The 15,532-nt window shown below is 42.3% G+C and overlaps 1 protein-coding gene across 3 annotated transcripts in view; it reads left to right on the forward strand.

Annotated features, from left to right (window-relative positions):
- fam49a (family with sequence similarity 49 member A) overlaps positions 1-15,532 on the forward strand; it is a 35,406-nt gene that overhangs the window by 17,005 nt on the left and 2,869 nt on the right. The window contains exons 2-11 of one of the 3 annotated variants that reach the window (XM_068708678.1): positions 3,522-3,577; positions 9,509-9,588; positions 11,598-11,719; positions 12,170-12,275; positions 12,715-12,851; positions 12,953-13,030; positions 13,574-13,690; positions 13,920-13,999; positions 14,447-14,573; positions 14,698-14,768. In XM_068708678.1, coding sequence (XP_068564779.1) covers positions 9,519-9,588; positions 11,598-11,719; positions 12,170-12,275; positions 12,715-12,851; positions 12,953-13,030; positions 13,574-13,690; positions 13,920-13,999; positions 14,447-14,573; positions 14,698-14,768 — 908 coding nt within the window. In that variant the 5' untranslated portion in view covers positions 3,522-3,577; positions 9,509-9,518. Of the gene's footprint in view, positions 1-3,521; positions 3,578-9,508; positions 9,589-9,868; positions 9,949-11,597; positions 11,720-12,169; positions 12,276-12,714; positions 12,852-12,952; positions 13,031-13,573; positions 13,691-13,919; positions 14,000-14,446; positions 14,574-14,697; positions 14,769-15,532 lie in introns of all 3 variants that reach the window. The other 2 variants (XM_068708677.1, XM_068708679.1) reach the window with 2 other exon arrangements.

The following is a 15,532-nucleotide window of genomic DNA, read 5'->3' on the forward strand; positions in this document are numbered from 1 at the left end:
TAGCATTAGATTCTGTAATATGTTCTTTCTGATTAAATGAGTGCGCAGTGGTTTGAGGCTAATGTTGGGTGTGTAAACACTCAGCCCAGCTGGTATCAGAGCCAGATAAGAGGGGCTCGTGAACGTTCACTACTGTGGTCCTTTGAACCCAGAGGACTGTGGGAGATGGAGTCTTTGGAGTAGGACATTCGCTGGGCACTGGCACCTTTCATGTTAATCATGCGCCTCAAATAGAGCCACTTCTACTTTTGCTCTACTTTAGTTATTTCATTTTTTCATTCCCTTCAGCATCATGGAGGCACTGTCACAATAATGACGCTCTCTTTCTCTAGATTTTGTTTGGATGCTCAGCTCCTTTTTCAGGGATGTTTTTTTTTTTTTCTTCTCCCCCTGTGATTTCTCTTTTGGGATTATTTCTGGCATTTTCTTCTCATCTTCATCACACGTCTGCAGTCTGTCACTCTCCCTCTCAGCAGGTTTGCCAGGCATTCAACCAGAAGTGACGGCAGCTTTCATCACACACCTTCCCTTTTTCTTTTCTTTTTTTTTTAAACAAAGTGTGCGTACATGTGTGTGTCTCCTCTGGGCTTCCACTCTGTCATGTTCACACGCTTCCCCTGTTTTTAACGGAAGGCTCTGCTGTCACCATGGAAGCGGAGTGCTTTAGACACATCCTTGCAGCCGGAGCGTGTTGGTTGTGTAGGAAGTGTTTATGAAGGGCATCGCCTCGGGGTAAATCGCTGACTTTAGAGTCAGAGGATCAGACAGAATGGTGGTTTTGACTTTCTCTGTGCCTTCATTACCCAGAGTGAAGAGTGATGAAGCAGCCTTGTGACTGAGAGGGCATGATCTCCATCTGAGAGTGTGTTAGACACACATCAGAAACTGCCATCATAGCGTCCACAAAAGAGACAATGTGCACAAGAAGACTGAATGCTGTTGCTAGAGAATAAATGTAATTTCATTTTTTTTATTAAGTTGTCGATACTTTAAAGTAAGTTTGGTAAAGCCACCAAAGTTAGACTCTTCAGACTCACCGATATGTAATAGAAATGTAATCTCATCCACAACCATATGAGAGGACGCTGAAGTCATGTGATAAAAACACTGTTTGTTGATGGTCAACATTTTGTTCGAGGTCAAAGAACATTTCAGGCAGAAAGCAGGTGAGAACTGACTTTATATGTGAGTTTGATTCCAACATGGTATCCTCCTCTGAGAGGAAGAGGCAACGCAAACTGCCTGACATACAAGGTTTCTCTTTTACATTTCAGCTAATGCATTAGATAGCCTGCTCGAAGTCTGGTTAGCTAAAAGATATTTCATGTTATACTTTTTTTTGCCAATGTCTAAATCTCTTAACAATAGATTGTTAGGGGGAAATCACCCTTAAGTCATATTGTTCAGAATGGGCCTGTAGTAGTATTATTATTATAATGCGTGTTATTCCTGTGGGGTCACTGGAAAATTCCATTCTGGCTCTCGATTGATGTTTCCTGAAAAACATGTTTATTTTTTAGGAGTTGCCCCCCCCCCCCGATCTCTCTCTGTCTGTCTGGCTCCACCACCTGCTGGGATGATTGACAGATTTACTGACTGACTCATCTGCTTACTGCCTAGATAAATGTGTAGCTAGTTTCCTTAAATTCTGGCTCATTGAGGGGCTGAATGGATGACCGTCTGTCTGTCTGGCTAGCCAATGGCTCCTTCTTTAATCTGGAACAAAGTCTGCTGGCTGATTTTGTAAATGGACTTGCCGGATAACTGAATTAATCAAATTCACCGTCATTGTATAGATGAGTTAACAACTGTTTGTCTTGCTGGCAGAGGGAGGGAAAAAAACAATCCAGTTATGTGTAACTGAAAGAGGAAGCAGAGAAGTGAAGGGGAGAAAGAAAGGGAAGAAGGGAATGAGAGTAAAGAAGTTGCCGTGCAGAGAAAGAGAGAAGTTGGATGTACGATGGTGAAGTGTGCTCTCATCAGCGCTCGGTCTGTGCTGATGCTGAGGTGAAGTCCGCTCATGTGTCAGACCACGGGGAGTCACCACACGCCCCCATGCCCTTATAAGGAGAGCGTCTAGTGTCCCTGTGGGGCCTCCCTCCATCCATCCAAATCATCCCACCTCCTCCTCCTCCCTCACTCTGTTGCCATGCAGGTTCTCCAGAGGAGGGACGGGGGTCACAGCCTGATGAGGACTATTTACTGTGACAGATAGGACTGTCTGTCCACAGCCATGTTGAGAGCCGTTGGAGGCAATCAAAGTGCTCCAATGTTTATGTATGAATTATTATGGGACTTAATGTCTGCCACTTGTCCTGTAAACTGTAAAAGCCGCTCCTCTTCAATTTTGCTGAGCTCTTTTAAATTACGTATACATTTTTTTACTGTTAATCTTGTAAACCCCAAGCCGTTTCGGGGCGTCTTTTTGCTCCTGTCATTACTGTCGGTGGCCTCAATTTCCACTCCTCCTCTCTCTGCAATCATGGCTAGAAGTCTTGTGTGCAGTATAACACAGTTACAATGCCAAAAGAACTAAGTAAAAATGCAAGTGGAATTTCTTTGATAATTGATTTAACAAAAAGTTGAAAACAATGTCATCTATCTATCCAACATTTTTACCAATTGTTACCAATGTTGGAAAAAATGGAGGCTCCAGGTGATGTTGAACCATTCACATGTATTGAACTATTAACAGCCTCTTCTGTCCTGTTCAGTCAAAGTTAAACAGATCTGTTAAACAGGAATCAATCATGGCTTCGTAAAAATGTTTTTGATGAAATATCACAATTTGAAGCTTCGTTTTTGGCTGCTTTTTCTAACTGAAAGCATTTGTCACACATGATGTGTTCATGGGCCGTAGGACATATTCAATTCTGGACATAGTGACATTTTTTACAGGTTCTGGCTGTGATAAGTGCTGTAGTTTTTTGGAGTTCAGAGGGTTAAAGTTATTGTCGGTCAGCTGACAACAAGTTGATGTCAAAAACTGTTCAACATTTGGTCCATAAAGTGACACTTGGCATACCTGGTGTCCCAGGTGTTAATCACTTGTATCAACATTTTTAAACACTGCTGATAAAGTAACTTTTACTTGTGTTGCAAAGATTCGGCTGGGTTCTTCATGTCACATTGGACGTGCACTGCCTCCTGTTTGTCAGAGTGCGACAGTGCCATCTATTTCTTTCTTCTCTGCTCTCACCCTGTACACTGTGTCCTAGTGACCGGTAGCAGCTGCAGCTCGTCACAGGACATCTAATTCTCCAATGATCATTAGCTTTATTTCGCTTAGAACAGACAAGGGTGTAGATGTCGCCGTTGAATAATTCAGAGTGTGTTTAGTGATCTGGAGGGCTGTATGTGTTTGCTGGGTTCATGTGGAAAGTCAATACTGTACCTGTCTGATGAGCAGATGTAACATGGACGCAGACACACACGTTTCTAACATGCTGTCTGTGAGATTGTTTGTCTTTCCTCTGTCCAAATTGATTTTAACCCAGATTCCTTCTTTTCCCTTGTTCCAGAGACAAAGAGAAAGCGGATGATATAGACAGCAACCCGAGCTCCTCCACCAGAGAAGGTGATGCCACACACACACACACACACACACACACACACACACTTCTAAAAGCTAGTGTAGTCATGTTTGAGTAAGACCACACATCAGCCCAGTACCAGTACTTTCTCCCTCGAAGGCTGTTGAACAGGTTGTGTTGAGAGCGGTTCAGGAGAAAGATATTGTGTCACGCTGTTAAAGTTTGCCCTAACAAAAGACAATCAAAAACACTGTTACCTTGCCCTTGTTATATGTGGAAAGAGCAAAACTCCAATTAGTCACTAAATGTCTCAATGTCAAAGTGAATTGAAGTAACATTCAAGCAACTTTCATAATGTGTATTTGACAAACACTGCCGATAACCAAGGCCAACACATGATATTTTAAAAGATGAAACATGATTCAGCAAAGGATAAAGCTGAGGATAATCATTTTTTCTGTAATGGAAAAGGGCTGTCATCTGCTAATGCATTGTCATACGGGCAAATTAAAATTATTGTTACATGAACATAATTAATACAGCATAATTGAGCAAAGTTGTCCAGATGAAGTCAGAAACGGCATAATAGCATGTCTACAGTAGCTCTATCTCCTCAAGTGTCATGACAGGAAATTATGTTTTTAGAACAGCTGCAGGTATTTCTGCTGGCAAGGACCGTTTTGGCTCTGGTTTGGTCTTTGGCAAAAGAAAATGCTCTGCAGAGTTTTCTTGTAAACAAATAGAAGAACGTTTATGTCTGCTGATTTGCGGTCTTCTTCTTTACCACCTTTGTGTTGCTACCAACTGTTGAAAGTGGGAGCAGCGTGAAAGCAGTGGCAGGATGTGAACCCGTGTGCTCGTCGTGCTTTCTATTTACTAAACAACGCTGCTCTGTAGAGATACTAGAAATCCCAAACTCCACAGGGTATCTTTAATCAAGGTCTTGCATGAATCCTATTTTCATGCATTTGATCATTTGGATGCTCGTCTGTCCCTGTTGATGGTTGAAAGCACAAACACACCATTAGATGTGAGAGTGCTGTTCACATGGGATAGTTGTAATTGTCAGACTTTCTTTCCCACTTTCCATGTAAAAGACAAATATTAATCCTTGTAGTAAAACTCAATGCTAAATGAATTCACCACTCTACAAATCATTTAGTTTGTAACAGCAGTTGATTTCGCAGGGCAGGGCAATTTAAACATGGCACTGGTGAGCTAGCTTTATTTATAAAGGAGACTGCTGCACGCTTTCACAAACACATTTTTTGATGCAAGAGAAATGTTTAAATTTAAAGAAGACAGTTTGAGTCACTGCAGTCAGTAATGCTAGATCAAGACCGACATGCTGACTGACAGGGTAATATGAAGCGTTTTAGCTTGAACACCATTTGGTTGACTGGAGGGGTTTTCAGCTTTATTCTAAAAAAATGGATTTGGTCATTCTTGTTCAGGGACTTTTTTTCTCTGTGAGTTAGAGACTTCTTCATATAAATCAGGACCTTCTCGTAAATAAGATTATAAAGAGAAAGATACGTAGTTTGTAGTTTGCACCCTCAGCGCGTTCACAAAAACATCCCTTTTACATGGTACACTATATACAAATGTTAATTCAACGCATGTCAGCTGATGGTAAATACTACAGGGAAGAGGAAAGTCAACGTTTCCACACTTTCGGTCCAGGCCATAGAGATAAGTGGTTGTGAAAGAGGAACCGAGCAGACGAGGAAATTCCTAGCGTACTTTTTGCTTCCCTGTCTGGTTTGGAGACGGGCCCGTGTCATGTAGCCCGTGTCATGTAACAGATTGCTTTATGGTTCTGTGAAACTCTTCCTTCTACGTTTGTTGTGCTGGCTCACCTTTTGCTTGTACAATGATGCAGGTTACCTTGAACTGTAGCTGCCATCCAAAGACTTGAGTCTGCAACAGTAGTCCCATACACATCACTGCTGAACCATTCAATTCAACAGAATGTCATTACTTAAGTCCCAAATGCAATGAACTTTCATTTGTCTGTGCACACTCTCATGCTTTGTCACTCCTGAGCTCTCTCGTTCTCTCGCTCTTTTTCTGTCGAGTCAGTATTTGAAAGACCTTAATGGGATTAAATGAAATACCCATCCCATCTCCTGACCTGTGTACAACCCGGGTCCAGAGGAAGGTTTTGAAGCCGGGTCAGGTGATGTACGTTGAGCCGTTCAGATAGACCATCACTGTGGCTTCAAGTCTGCTCATTATCTCTGCCAGGAGATGATAAGCACAGAGGCGATGCACAAATCTGCATTGATTAAAACGAGAGTATCTGTTGTGTGAATCAAGTGAAAAACACGTCTGATACTCTTGTGGTCTAGACGGGGGTTTAGCCAACTGTGGTTCGTATTCGTTCAATCACACATTACAGCAAGTTCTACTAACGATCGTTATCTGCCGATGTTCAGTGAATTACGCGATCAGGGGATCAGCATTCATGCTTTTCTCTTCTCAGATCTCTAATGTTACACTGAACAACCAGTCAGAGTTTAAAAAGGTTCTGTTCACTTACATTATGATGCGTTCAGGCTTTGCTCAGGGAAAATGAGTACTGGGCGAAGGTGAATTATAACGTTATGTGTTCACATGTAATCTGTAAAATGTAGTGTTGGTGAGAAACTTGAATAAATCCAGTAGTTTGAAGGACAACATAAATAGATATTAGAGATGAATTCTGACTTGTTTACACTAGCTCTAAACAGATTATAATACAAGATTTGTTTTAATCCATAAAAAGACAAACTTTTATTTCCTTATCATTTCAATTGTGAGTTTTTATGAAGGAAAAAACACTCTAGATGACTAAAACAAACATTTAGAATTGTTGATGCTTTACAGACTTCAGAACAGTTGAAATGATTTTAGGACGGTGGCAAAAAACTAGTCTGGAGCCTTGTAGACCAGCTGCTATAATCAAACAACAATATGGATCATCAATGATCAGCGTTTAATATCTGTGGCAAAAAAACGTGATCAGGGATCTCTTAAAGTTCTTAAAGTAACTCTCTTTTTTTCTTTTGTGCTGATCCGATCTGTGACTCTGATCCGTGATCCGATCCCAACCGTAAGTGTTATCATCCAGTGCACTACTATTAGTTACACCTGTTCTTGTCTATTCACTGTGTAAGGTCAATGCAAACAATCTGTGCTCCTGCTAGACACCATTGGTTTAATGGCAATACATCATACATGTTGATGAGGAGAGCAGGAGTCTTTACATATGCACAGATGTTTTACCATACAGAGGCTGACGGACAAAAACAAGAGCTCATGATGTCACTACCCGCGCTGCAGCCTTTCCTCTGTACTGTACATTTCTCTGACTGTACGTCATATGTTCAGCTTGTCTGGAGCTCAGCTTTGTTTCATTTCCTTGAGAAAGAAGAAACGGAGAAAGCTGCTGGTGGAGCCAGTTTGTTTACCTGGGGGGGGGGGGGCTGCAGTGAGTCAGGTTTGTGAGCTGCAGTATTGCCTATTCTTCACTGGATAGACGGATCAGTTTGGGTCAAAGTGTTGCTTTGAATCACTGCTTTCTCCATTAACAGCAGCTTTCGCGTACCAGAATGCAATGCTGCTACATTTTGAGTGACATCACCATAATCACATGCACTCCCCCAGTGTTTCTCAAACTAATAACCAGGCTTGCTAGCTATGTTAATTGTGCACACACACTCCTATGACTCAAACATAAATTAGTTCTCTGGTGTCGTGAAGGAAAAGCCAAATTAATGAAGTCCAACAGTTTTTACCTTGAGGCTTCTCTTAAAAGCTTGAAAATGAGGATGTTTTTCTCCCTGACACACTTTCTATAATGTATGAAATGAAAAGACACAGAACACCTAGAATTGTGTCTGGACTTTTTTCATCACATGGTCTGCAGAATCCCTCCCTGTGGAGGTCCTTGGATCGTCGTCCTGATAGAAGTGGCTCTGCTACCTGAGGGAGGAATAACCAGAGCACCAGAGCTCTGCTGGAGATGAAGGGAGTCTGCTGAGGAACTTGTTGTAGCCGCAGGTCACGGTTGTTCTAGAAACAGGAGGGTGGACTGCTGCGGCACATGCACCAACATGACATAATTTCAGCACAACTCTAATCCCTGTTAGTGAAACGTAACGTAAACCAGCACTGCCCCCTTCTGGTGCAACCTCGTGTTTCAACACCAGATTCAACCACCACTGCAGGAAAGTCATTATCAGACACATTCTGATAATATTCTAATTCACTCATTTCTCCAGAAGCAAAGCTGTGACCGTAGGAACTGTGTTCCCGCTGCCGCTCGTCTGCACACATGAGCGGTGCAAGAAGAGGAATGAATACCATGATTGAAAATAGTCGACAGCTTGCTGGAGGCTGTGCGGAAAAATGCAGTGTGATTATCATGTGCACGCTGCAGCACAGTGTCTCTTTTGTTGTCTCTTCACACCACGACTTGTGAAGTCCAAGAGAGGTTGGATCTGTGTGTGAGAAGATTAGACTCTGCCCTCAGAGCTTCTTTATATAGTATGAATCTGTAACTTCATGTCCTTTGTTGACTCTAAACCACAGAAGCTGTTAAAGATAAAAAGTCAGATTTTAGAGTGCATCTGATACCAAGTTTTATTTCCCAGCCAGCATGAACGCAACATCTGGTTAAATCTTTTCAACCCAACAAGGTCATTCTCTTCCCAATAAGCATGCCCGTGGTGGGCTGTGACGTGGCCTCACATTAAGCTACTAGGAGTGTGAGCCTGATGTGATCCCCCATGGCTGAGGAGGTAGACCTTTCCCTGTTAAATTACCACCTACCTTTTCCACCTGCCTTTTGCCTCCAATAAAACATTTATAGAGCGTAGCTGCCATTTAGGACCACGTCCCTGTTTGAGAGGAATCCAGAGCAGCAGGGAAGTTGGTTCAGAACCTCAGAGTTTTGTGCAACGAAGGTGGGAGGACTTTTAGCTTTGTCAGCCTCTTCACTGACCAGGAAACACACACACACACACACACACACACACACACACACACACACACACACAGGTGTTCAATGTCAAGGCAGAGACTAAATTCTTGCTTAAAAAACACACACATGTTCAAAGTTTAGAAATACTGTGTTTCCCTTTTGGTTTAAATTCTGTGAAATGACATTAGTTTAAAAGATGAGGTGATTGATTGGAGACAATTGTAGAGCTCAAACAATTAATCAGATCGACAGAAAAAATAATCAACCAAACTGAATTGTTTAAGTCATTTTACTTAAGTTCTCAGTTTTCTTCTTCTTTCTCAAACATGAATACTTGTTCATCTGCTGTGATGTAAACTGAAGTGTTTTTAAACTGTTTTTGGTCGGACAAAACAACGTATTTGAAGAGAAGACATCAACTTGGGCTCTGGGACCTTTGATGGCACATTTTCTATATTTTCTGCCCATTTCTTGACCAAACAAGTCATCCATTAATTGAGAAAACAATCAGCAGATTAATTGATAATGAAATCATTGTTAGTTTAGAGAACAAATGTGAAAAATAAATGAAAAATCTTTCAGCACTACTGTGACTTGCACCTGAGCAAATGTTACTTCATTTTATGCAAATGAAATGCTCACAATGATCCAGTGTTCATTACATACTTCTCAGCATACATGCAGACATTTCCATCTAAATGCAACACAAACTGCAAGTGAAAGCCTCAGCTGTCTTTGACACCTGTTTAAATTGTTTAAGTGCAGCAGCTTTGTGTCTGAAATGATAACCTAGTCGTATTTCTCTTCCTCTGTGTTGCCTTACAATGTTCCAGGTCGCCCATCGTTGTCTACTATGGAGCACTAACTAACTATTCAATTAGAAAATTCATCAGAATTCTATTGGATATGAGACACATGGATGAATGTCTCTGTCACATGTACACAGTTGACTACACATGTAATGTATCGTTCTCCTGTCTTGTTTTTCACTGCTGTATTCTACCATCAGGTTTGCTGGAATGGGTAACCTGCTAAAAGTCCTAACAAGGGATATAGAGAACTATCCGCACTTTTTCCTGGACTTTGAAAGTAAGTCTGGCCGAGGAGTGGAACAAAGGGAGAAAGAGATGGATGGAGAAAGAGATGGGGGGGGGGGTTGTTTCCTTTCTGTCAGCAGGTCTCTCCTCCTGATGACCACGCCTCGATGAGTCTGCTCCTCTCCCCCCTCCCTCCGCCTCCTCTCACTCGGTCACGACCTCCTGCTCTCTTAGCTCTGATCTGCCGTCTTTGTTCAAATAACTTATTGATGACTTTTTAACACCACGCGTACTTTCCTTCCTTTCTCTTTCTTGTATTTCCTCTCTTGCAGAAACCAAATGGGGAATCTGTTAAAAGTGCTCACTTGCACAGAGCTCGAGCAGGGGCCAAACTTTTTCCTTGACTTTGAAAGTGAGCACAGCTTTACCTGTCCTGCTAGGCCCCTCTTAACCCTTTCACCTCTCAGTAGCTGCTCTGACTGGTCAGGGGTCGGCCTATTCAGCTATTGCACTGTCAACCTTTGCATGTATTATAAGTCATGATTAATTTCAGCATGCGTTTGAAATCCATTCACTGCGTGTCACGCTGAAGAAGAATGGAGCTGACCCTTGACCTCTGCCGTCTGCTTTCACTAAGACATCTGCATGCATGCCCCTGTATGTGCACTGATAGTAGGACACCTTTGATGCATGCTTAGGTGGCCTAATGTAATCACTAACTCATTATCATCAGCTCCATTAGGCAGTGCTGTGTCTCCATTAAGCCTAGTTTCTCTTCCTACATGGTCTGTTCAGTAGTTTCATTATGTAGTCAGCGTTGGTTCAATATATGAGAGATGGAAAACATTCCTCCAGTCCTGCAGTAGAATATTAAATTCACTACATTACTGCTCTGCTTCCTAATGCTCACATAGACCAAATACATCAGCTTTGGTCTCTTTCCAAAACACAATGGGCCTCCACAGTGCCACTCTCACCATGTAGCCGACCTCGGGCTCTGTTTATTCAGCTAAGAGGAGGTGATGGGAGTGGAGGGGTTCTGACATGTTGTAATGTCACAGATGCTCCCTATTTAGAGCCACTGTTCTTCTCTCTGGGGTCATGATGGGCAGAGCTTGTTACCTGAGAATATGTAGCAGAAGCATCATGATTACTTCTTGTGTTTTAGACCTTACATCGACTGCCACAATATCAAAATATGTACTGAACACTGAAGCAAACCAAGCTAATGGGAGAGATGTGGCTTCTGCAGAGCAATGCAAATAACTGAGACGTATTCACTGTTCCTGTCAGACAGGACGTGTGGGAGAAACCTTTGGCCTAACTGTAGGTTGCAGACAACAACCTACAGAATTCAAATTCTAGTACAGTTAGTAGATTACTTCTGAATTGATTTATCATTTAGTGTAGCAGGTTGCAGTAAATGCATCCCGCTCCAGTGGATTCAGTTCCATTATGGACACTTGAAAACTCATGAAACTGGTTTGGAGCCACTCGGTCTACAGTAGAGTGCTTTCATTGTTTTCTAGACGACTCCAGTCTTCTCAGTGTAGTGGACTCATAAGGTCGGGAGTTTGTTTTTGAAATTGAAGACGTCCCTCTGGTTTCACAGTTTGGTGACAGACTGATGGACTCATGTGGACATACTGTACCTGCTTAAGTTAAAACTGTTTACTGAAGTGAAACAATGCTTTTAGCTTTGACACAGTTCACCAATCTGAGTGTCTTTGTCCTCATCAACCATCGTCCCAATGAACGGACTGTGATGAGTGAGAAAAACACTCGGCACTCATGTCCTTGTTAAAAACACTGTCATTACTTATTTGATTAAAGCCTTTTCAAATCAAGATACTGCCTAAAATTTCAACCTGAAAATTAAAGATGAATTTAAAATGTAAAAAAAATGAAGTTGACTGATATGAAAAGGCACAAATGATTAGTTTTGAAATGTTTGTATTGACATTGAGTGCTTAGTACCTTAGCAAACTGTCTATACACACACACACACACACACACACACACACACACATTTACACCTTTGTGTGTTTGTGTGTGTGCCAGATGCACAGCCAACAGAAGGAGAGCGTGAGGTGTGGAACCAGGTGAACTCAGTCCTCCAGGACTCAGAGAACATCCTGTGTGGCCTGCAGGCGTACAAAGGAGCCGGCCAGGAGATCAGAGATGTGAGAGACACACACACACACACACACACACACACACACACACACACACACACACACACACACACACCCTTCTGTTCTTTCTCTTCACCACACAATACATGCGACTGCATATCATATCTGAACCGTTAGCAGTGTAGAGAAGGGAAGAACAGCTGATCCAGTTTCACTGAAACGCATTACAATCCAGTTAACTCTTCTCCACAGCAGACGCTACTCATGGTGCAGGATGTTGGTGATCTGACAGTAAATATCTTTGAGTGGTTAGTTGATTAGAATTTGGTGGTCAAAGGTCACGGTGGCCTCACAAAACATGTCACAACTCAGGAATGTATATTTTTACAGATGTCTAATAGAATAGAATGACAGATGTGGATGTAAACTGCAGCATGACTGTTTGGCAGAGGGATACAACCGCAAGGTGTTCATTCTATTTATTTGTTTTGTTTCCAGGCGATTCAAAACCCCAACGACTTCATGCTGCAGGAGCGAGCCTGGAACTCGGTGTGCCCGCTGGTCATCAAACTCAAGAAGTTCTACAGTTTCTCTCTCAGACTAGGTATGTCATACTGGAGGAGCATCTTTGCATTTGTCTTTCTAAAAAGGCTCATGATCGAAGCTTTTTCATCTTACTGAGTCACCTTCTTGGTCAAATAAAGGGAAAGTAGCATTCCTTGTTTTATTTTCAGGTCGATTTATTTCAGGCTTAAATTTCTCTTTTCTTTTTTTTTTTTTCTCTTTTTACTACAAAATGTCTCTTTATATACAGAAGTCAAGTGTCTGATACATAAACCTAATGTTCGTGTTGCACATTTGACTTTCTGAGGAACAACTGGTCTTTTAACAAAATGAGTCGACTATAAAATCAAGTGTTCAGATCTTTGCTTCTCTTCTGTCAAATCTGTTCATGGAAATGAACATGGATTGGACCTGAAAGAGGTTTTTATGTGTAGCAGCTGACGTCTTGTGTGCGTGCATGCGTGCGTGTGTGTTTGCAGAGGAGGCTCTGCAGAGTTTGTTGGAGTGCCTGACATGTCCGCCCTTCACGCCTACTCAGCACCTGGAGAGGGAGCAGGCTCTGGCCAAACAGTTTGCTGAGATCCTCCACTTCACGCTGCGCTTCGATGAGCTCAAGGTCTGCTGGAAACTCAGTCTTCCTTCATTTCTTTACTCGGCAAAGTACACTTGTGATGGTAAATGTGTTCTTGTCCAAGCTTTGACTTTCTTTCTCCTCAGATGAGAATTCCTGCCATCCAGAATGACTTCAGCTACTACAGAAGAACCATCAGTCGAAACCGGATAAACAACATGAATGTGAGTTTTATGAAAGCAGATCTACAACAACTCCACTTGTTCTTACTGTGGTTTGTGATATTTCTGTATTACAGTTACTGTGAGGAACTTGTAACTGGTTGTGAAACAGTCTCAGTTTAACACAGATGCTTCTATATGACCTACATCAGTAAACGAGACCATCATGATCGGTGCCACCGGGTCGGACTCTGTTGAAATCAGTTAAAATCATGCAGGTTCACCAGAAATTCCTGAACGTAACATGAAGTATCTGCAGTGCTTTCTCTGTTTAAAAGAGGAAACAATCTCAGATTACACAAGAAAAGATGTTCACTGTGTTGTGATGTGTTTGATGTCACATCAGACACCAGAAAGGGGCCAAACTGATCACATTAGGGGTACTATAGTATTAATAATGGACTAAGTGTAACGTTATAACTATATATAATAAAAAAGAGGGAGATGCTCGTGCATTGGAAAGTGGAAAACACTGGTGAAATAAACCCTCCTACTGACACCTGTTTGTTTGTTTGTTTGTTTGTTTGTTTGTTTGTGGTCCTACAGTTGGACATTGAGAGTGAAGTCAACAACGAGATGGCCAACAGGATGTCTCTGTTCTACGCAGAGGCCACACCCATGCTGAAGACACTCAGCAACGCAACCACAAACTTTGTGACAGAGGTGAGAGTGCTGCCACTGCAGTCAATAACCACACAGTGACTCAGCAAATTTAAGGGAAACTCCATTGTCATCATGCTGTGGCTGGATGAGGAAGTCCAAAAAGACTGACTGAGTTACACGTTGTGTCAGAAACCACATTATCATGTTGTAACAATTTATTTTGGTTTTCTAACAACTTGAACAATCAATGAACTTATTGTTGCGTGTGCGTTGTTTGCTTGTTGTGTAGAACAAGACGCTTCCACTGGAGAACACGACAGACTGTCTCAGCACCATGGCCAGCGTCTGTAAAGTCATGCTGGAGACGCCGTGAGTCACGATGCTCTTCTCTACACACAAAATCACAGAAAGAACACATCAAATCAAGCAGCACTCGTTTTTCTTGTATTCTCACAACGACACGTCACAACCTGTGATGGAGGTTTGTGTTGATTCAGCATCCTGTCTTGCTCGATAGATTTTCAGCATTTAGTGAGACAGGTTGAGTCCTTGAATGTCAAGACAACACCTTGAGACTCTTGAATTTGATGCACATTTATGTGCAGAAAGGGAGATCCCAGTCATCCACACAGCCTCATGGCACATTCAGTATGTGCACATGTCCAACTGCACACCAACAAATAATGTACCGAAAGTGCCAGTATTGATTATTTGGCGTTCAGTTTATGCAGATTGTTAGTTAAGTCTTCAATCTTTCTCATTTCATAACTCTTTCCCTGTGCAATCCTCTTCCTCCCTCTCTTCCTGTGCATTCAGGGAATATTCTAGTCGTTTCAGCAGCGAGGACACGCTCTTGTTTTGCATGAGGGTGATGGTGGGAGTCATCATTCTTTATGACCACGTCCACCCCAACGGTGCCTTCAACAAGTCTTCCAAGATAGACGTAAGAGGCGCACACACACACACACACACACACACACACATGTGTACAGGACTGAAGCGGTGTAACAGCATCACTGTGCAGCACGGATCTGGGTCGTGATGCAGCTCTGTTCTTTTCTCCTCAGATGAAAGGCTGCATAAAGGTCCTGAAGGACCAGCCGGCAGACAACGTAGAAGGCCTCCTGAATGCCCTCAAGTAGGTTCACTGTGGATCCACGGTTATTTATCCATTCTGCCCAAGAAGCTCTGGAAAGTCGTGTATTTCAGTTCCCTTTACCTGTACTGGAGTGTCACAGTGTTTTGGGGCTAAACTCAGAGTTGTATTAACAGACAAGAAGGAACAATCTACTTTTATAAGAACAAAAACTTCACCAGGATCCAAATCATAAAATGCAATGAACAGTAAATCCTGCTTGTTTTTCAAGATTACCAACCCTAGCATTAATGTTTCTGTGTAAATGTTATATGTCAGGCTGAACCACGTACCGTCCTCTTTCTTTACCTTTATTTTTACGCCTCTGGGCCTCTCCTTGTAACCCCATGTTTAACGTCTTAACGCTTTGAATTGTGGGTAATTCCCTCTGTCAGAAATGCAGAAACTGTTAATAAAGGACTCAAATTGGGGATTGGGCCAATTATTTAGTGTAGTTGGGAGCAAAACCTGAGGTGTTTCTGGACGGTCTTCTTTCAGGTGAAGAGCTGTGCTCTGAGGCCATCACATGTGTGTAATTCTTCTCTTCCTCTCAGCTTGAAAATGGTCTCTTAGCTTGTGCAGAAACAGCAGTGTAGAGAAACACAGCTGTTTCTTGGAGGGACCTTGCATGTGAGGCCTCATTAGTTCCGTACTGTCACCAAAGTGACCTCAGTAGATCTACACTGTCACCAAAGTGACCTCAGTAGATCTACACTGTCACCAAAGTGACCTCAGTAGATCTACACTGTCACCAAAGTGACCTCAGT

The sequence above is a fragment of the Cebidichthys violaceus genome, unplaced genomic scaffold, assembly GCF_023349555.1.
Source record: "Cebidichthys violaceus isolate CVI_PGR_0920_01 unplaced genomic scaffold, fCebVio1.0.p SCAF_14, whole genome shotgun sequence".
NCBI classification, from domain to species: Eukaryota; Metazoa; Chordata; class Actinopteri; order Perciformes; family Stichaeidae; genus Cebidichthys; species Cebidichthys violaceus.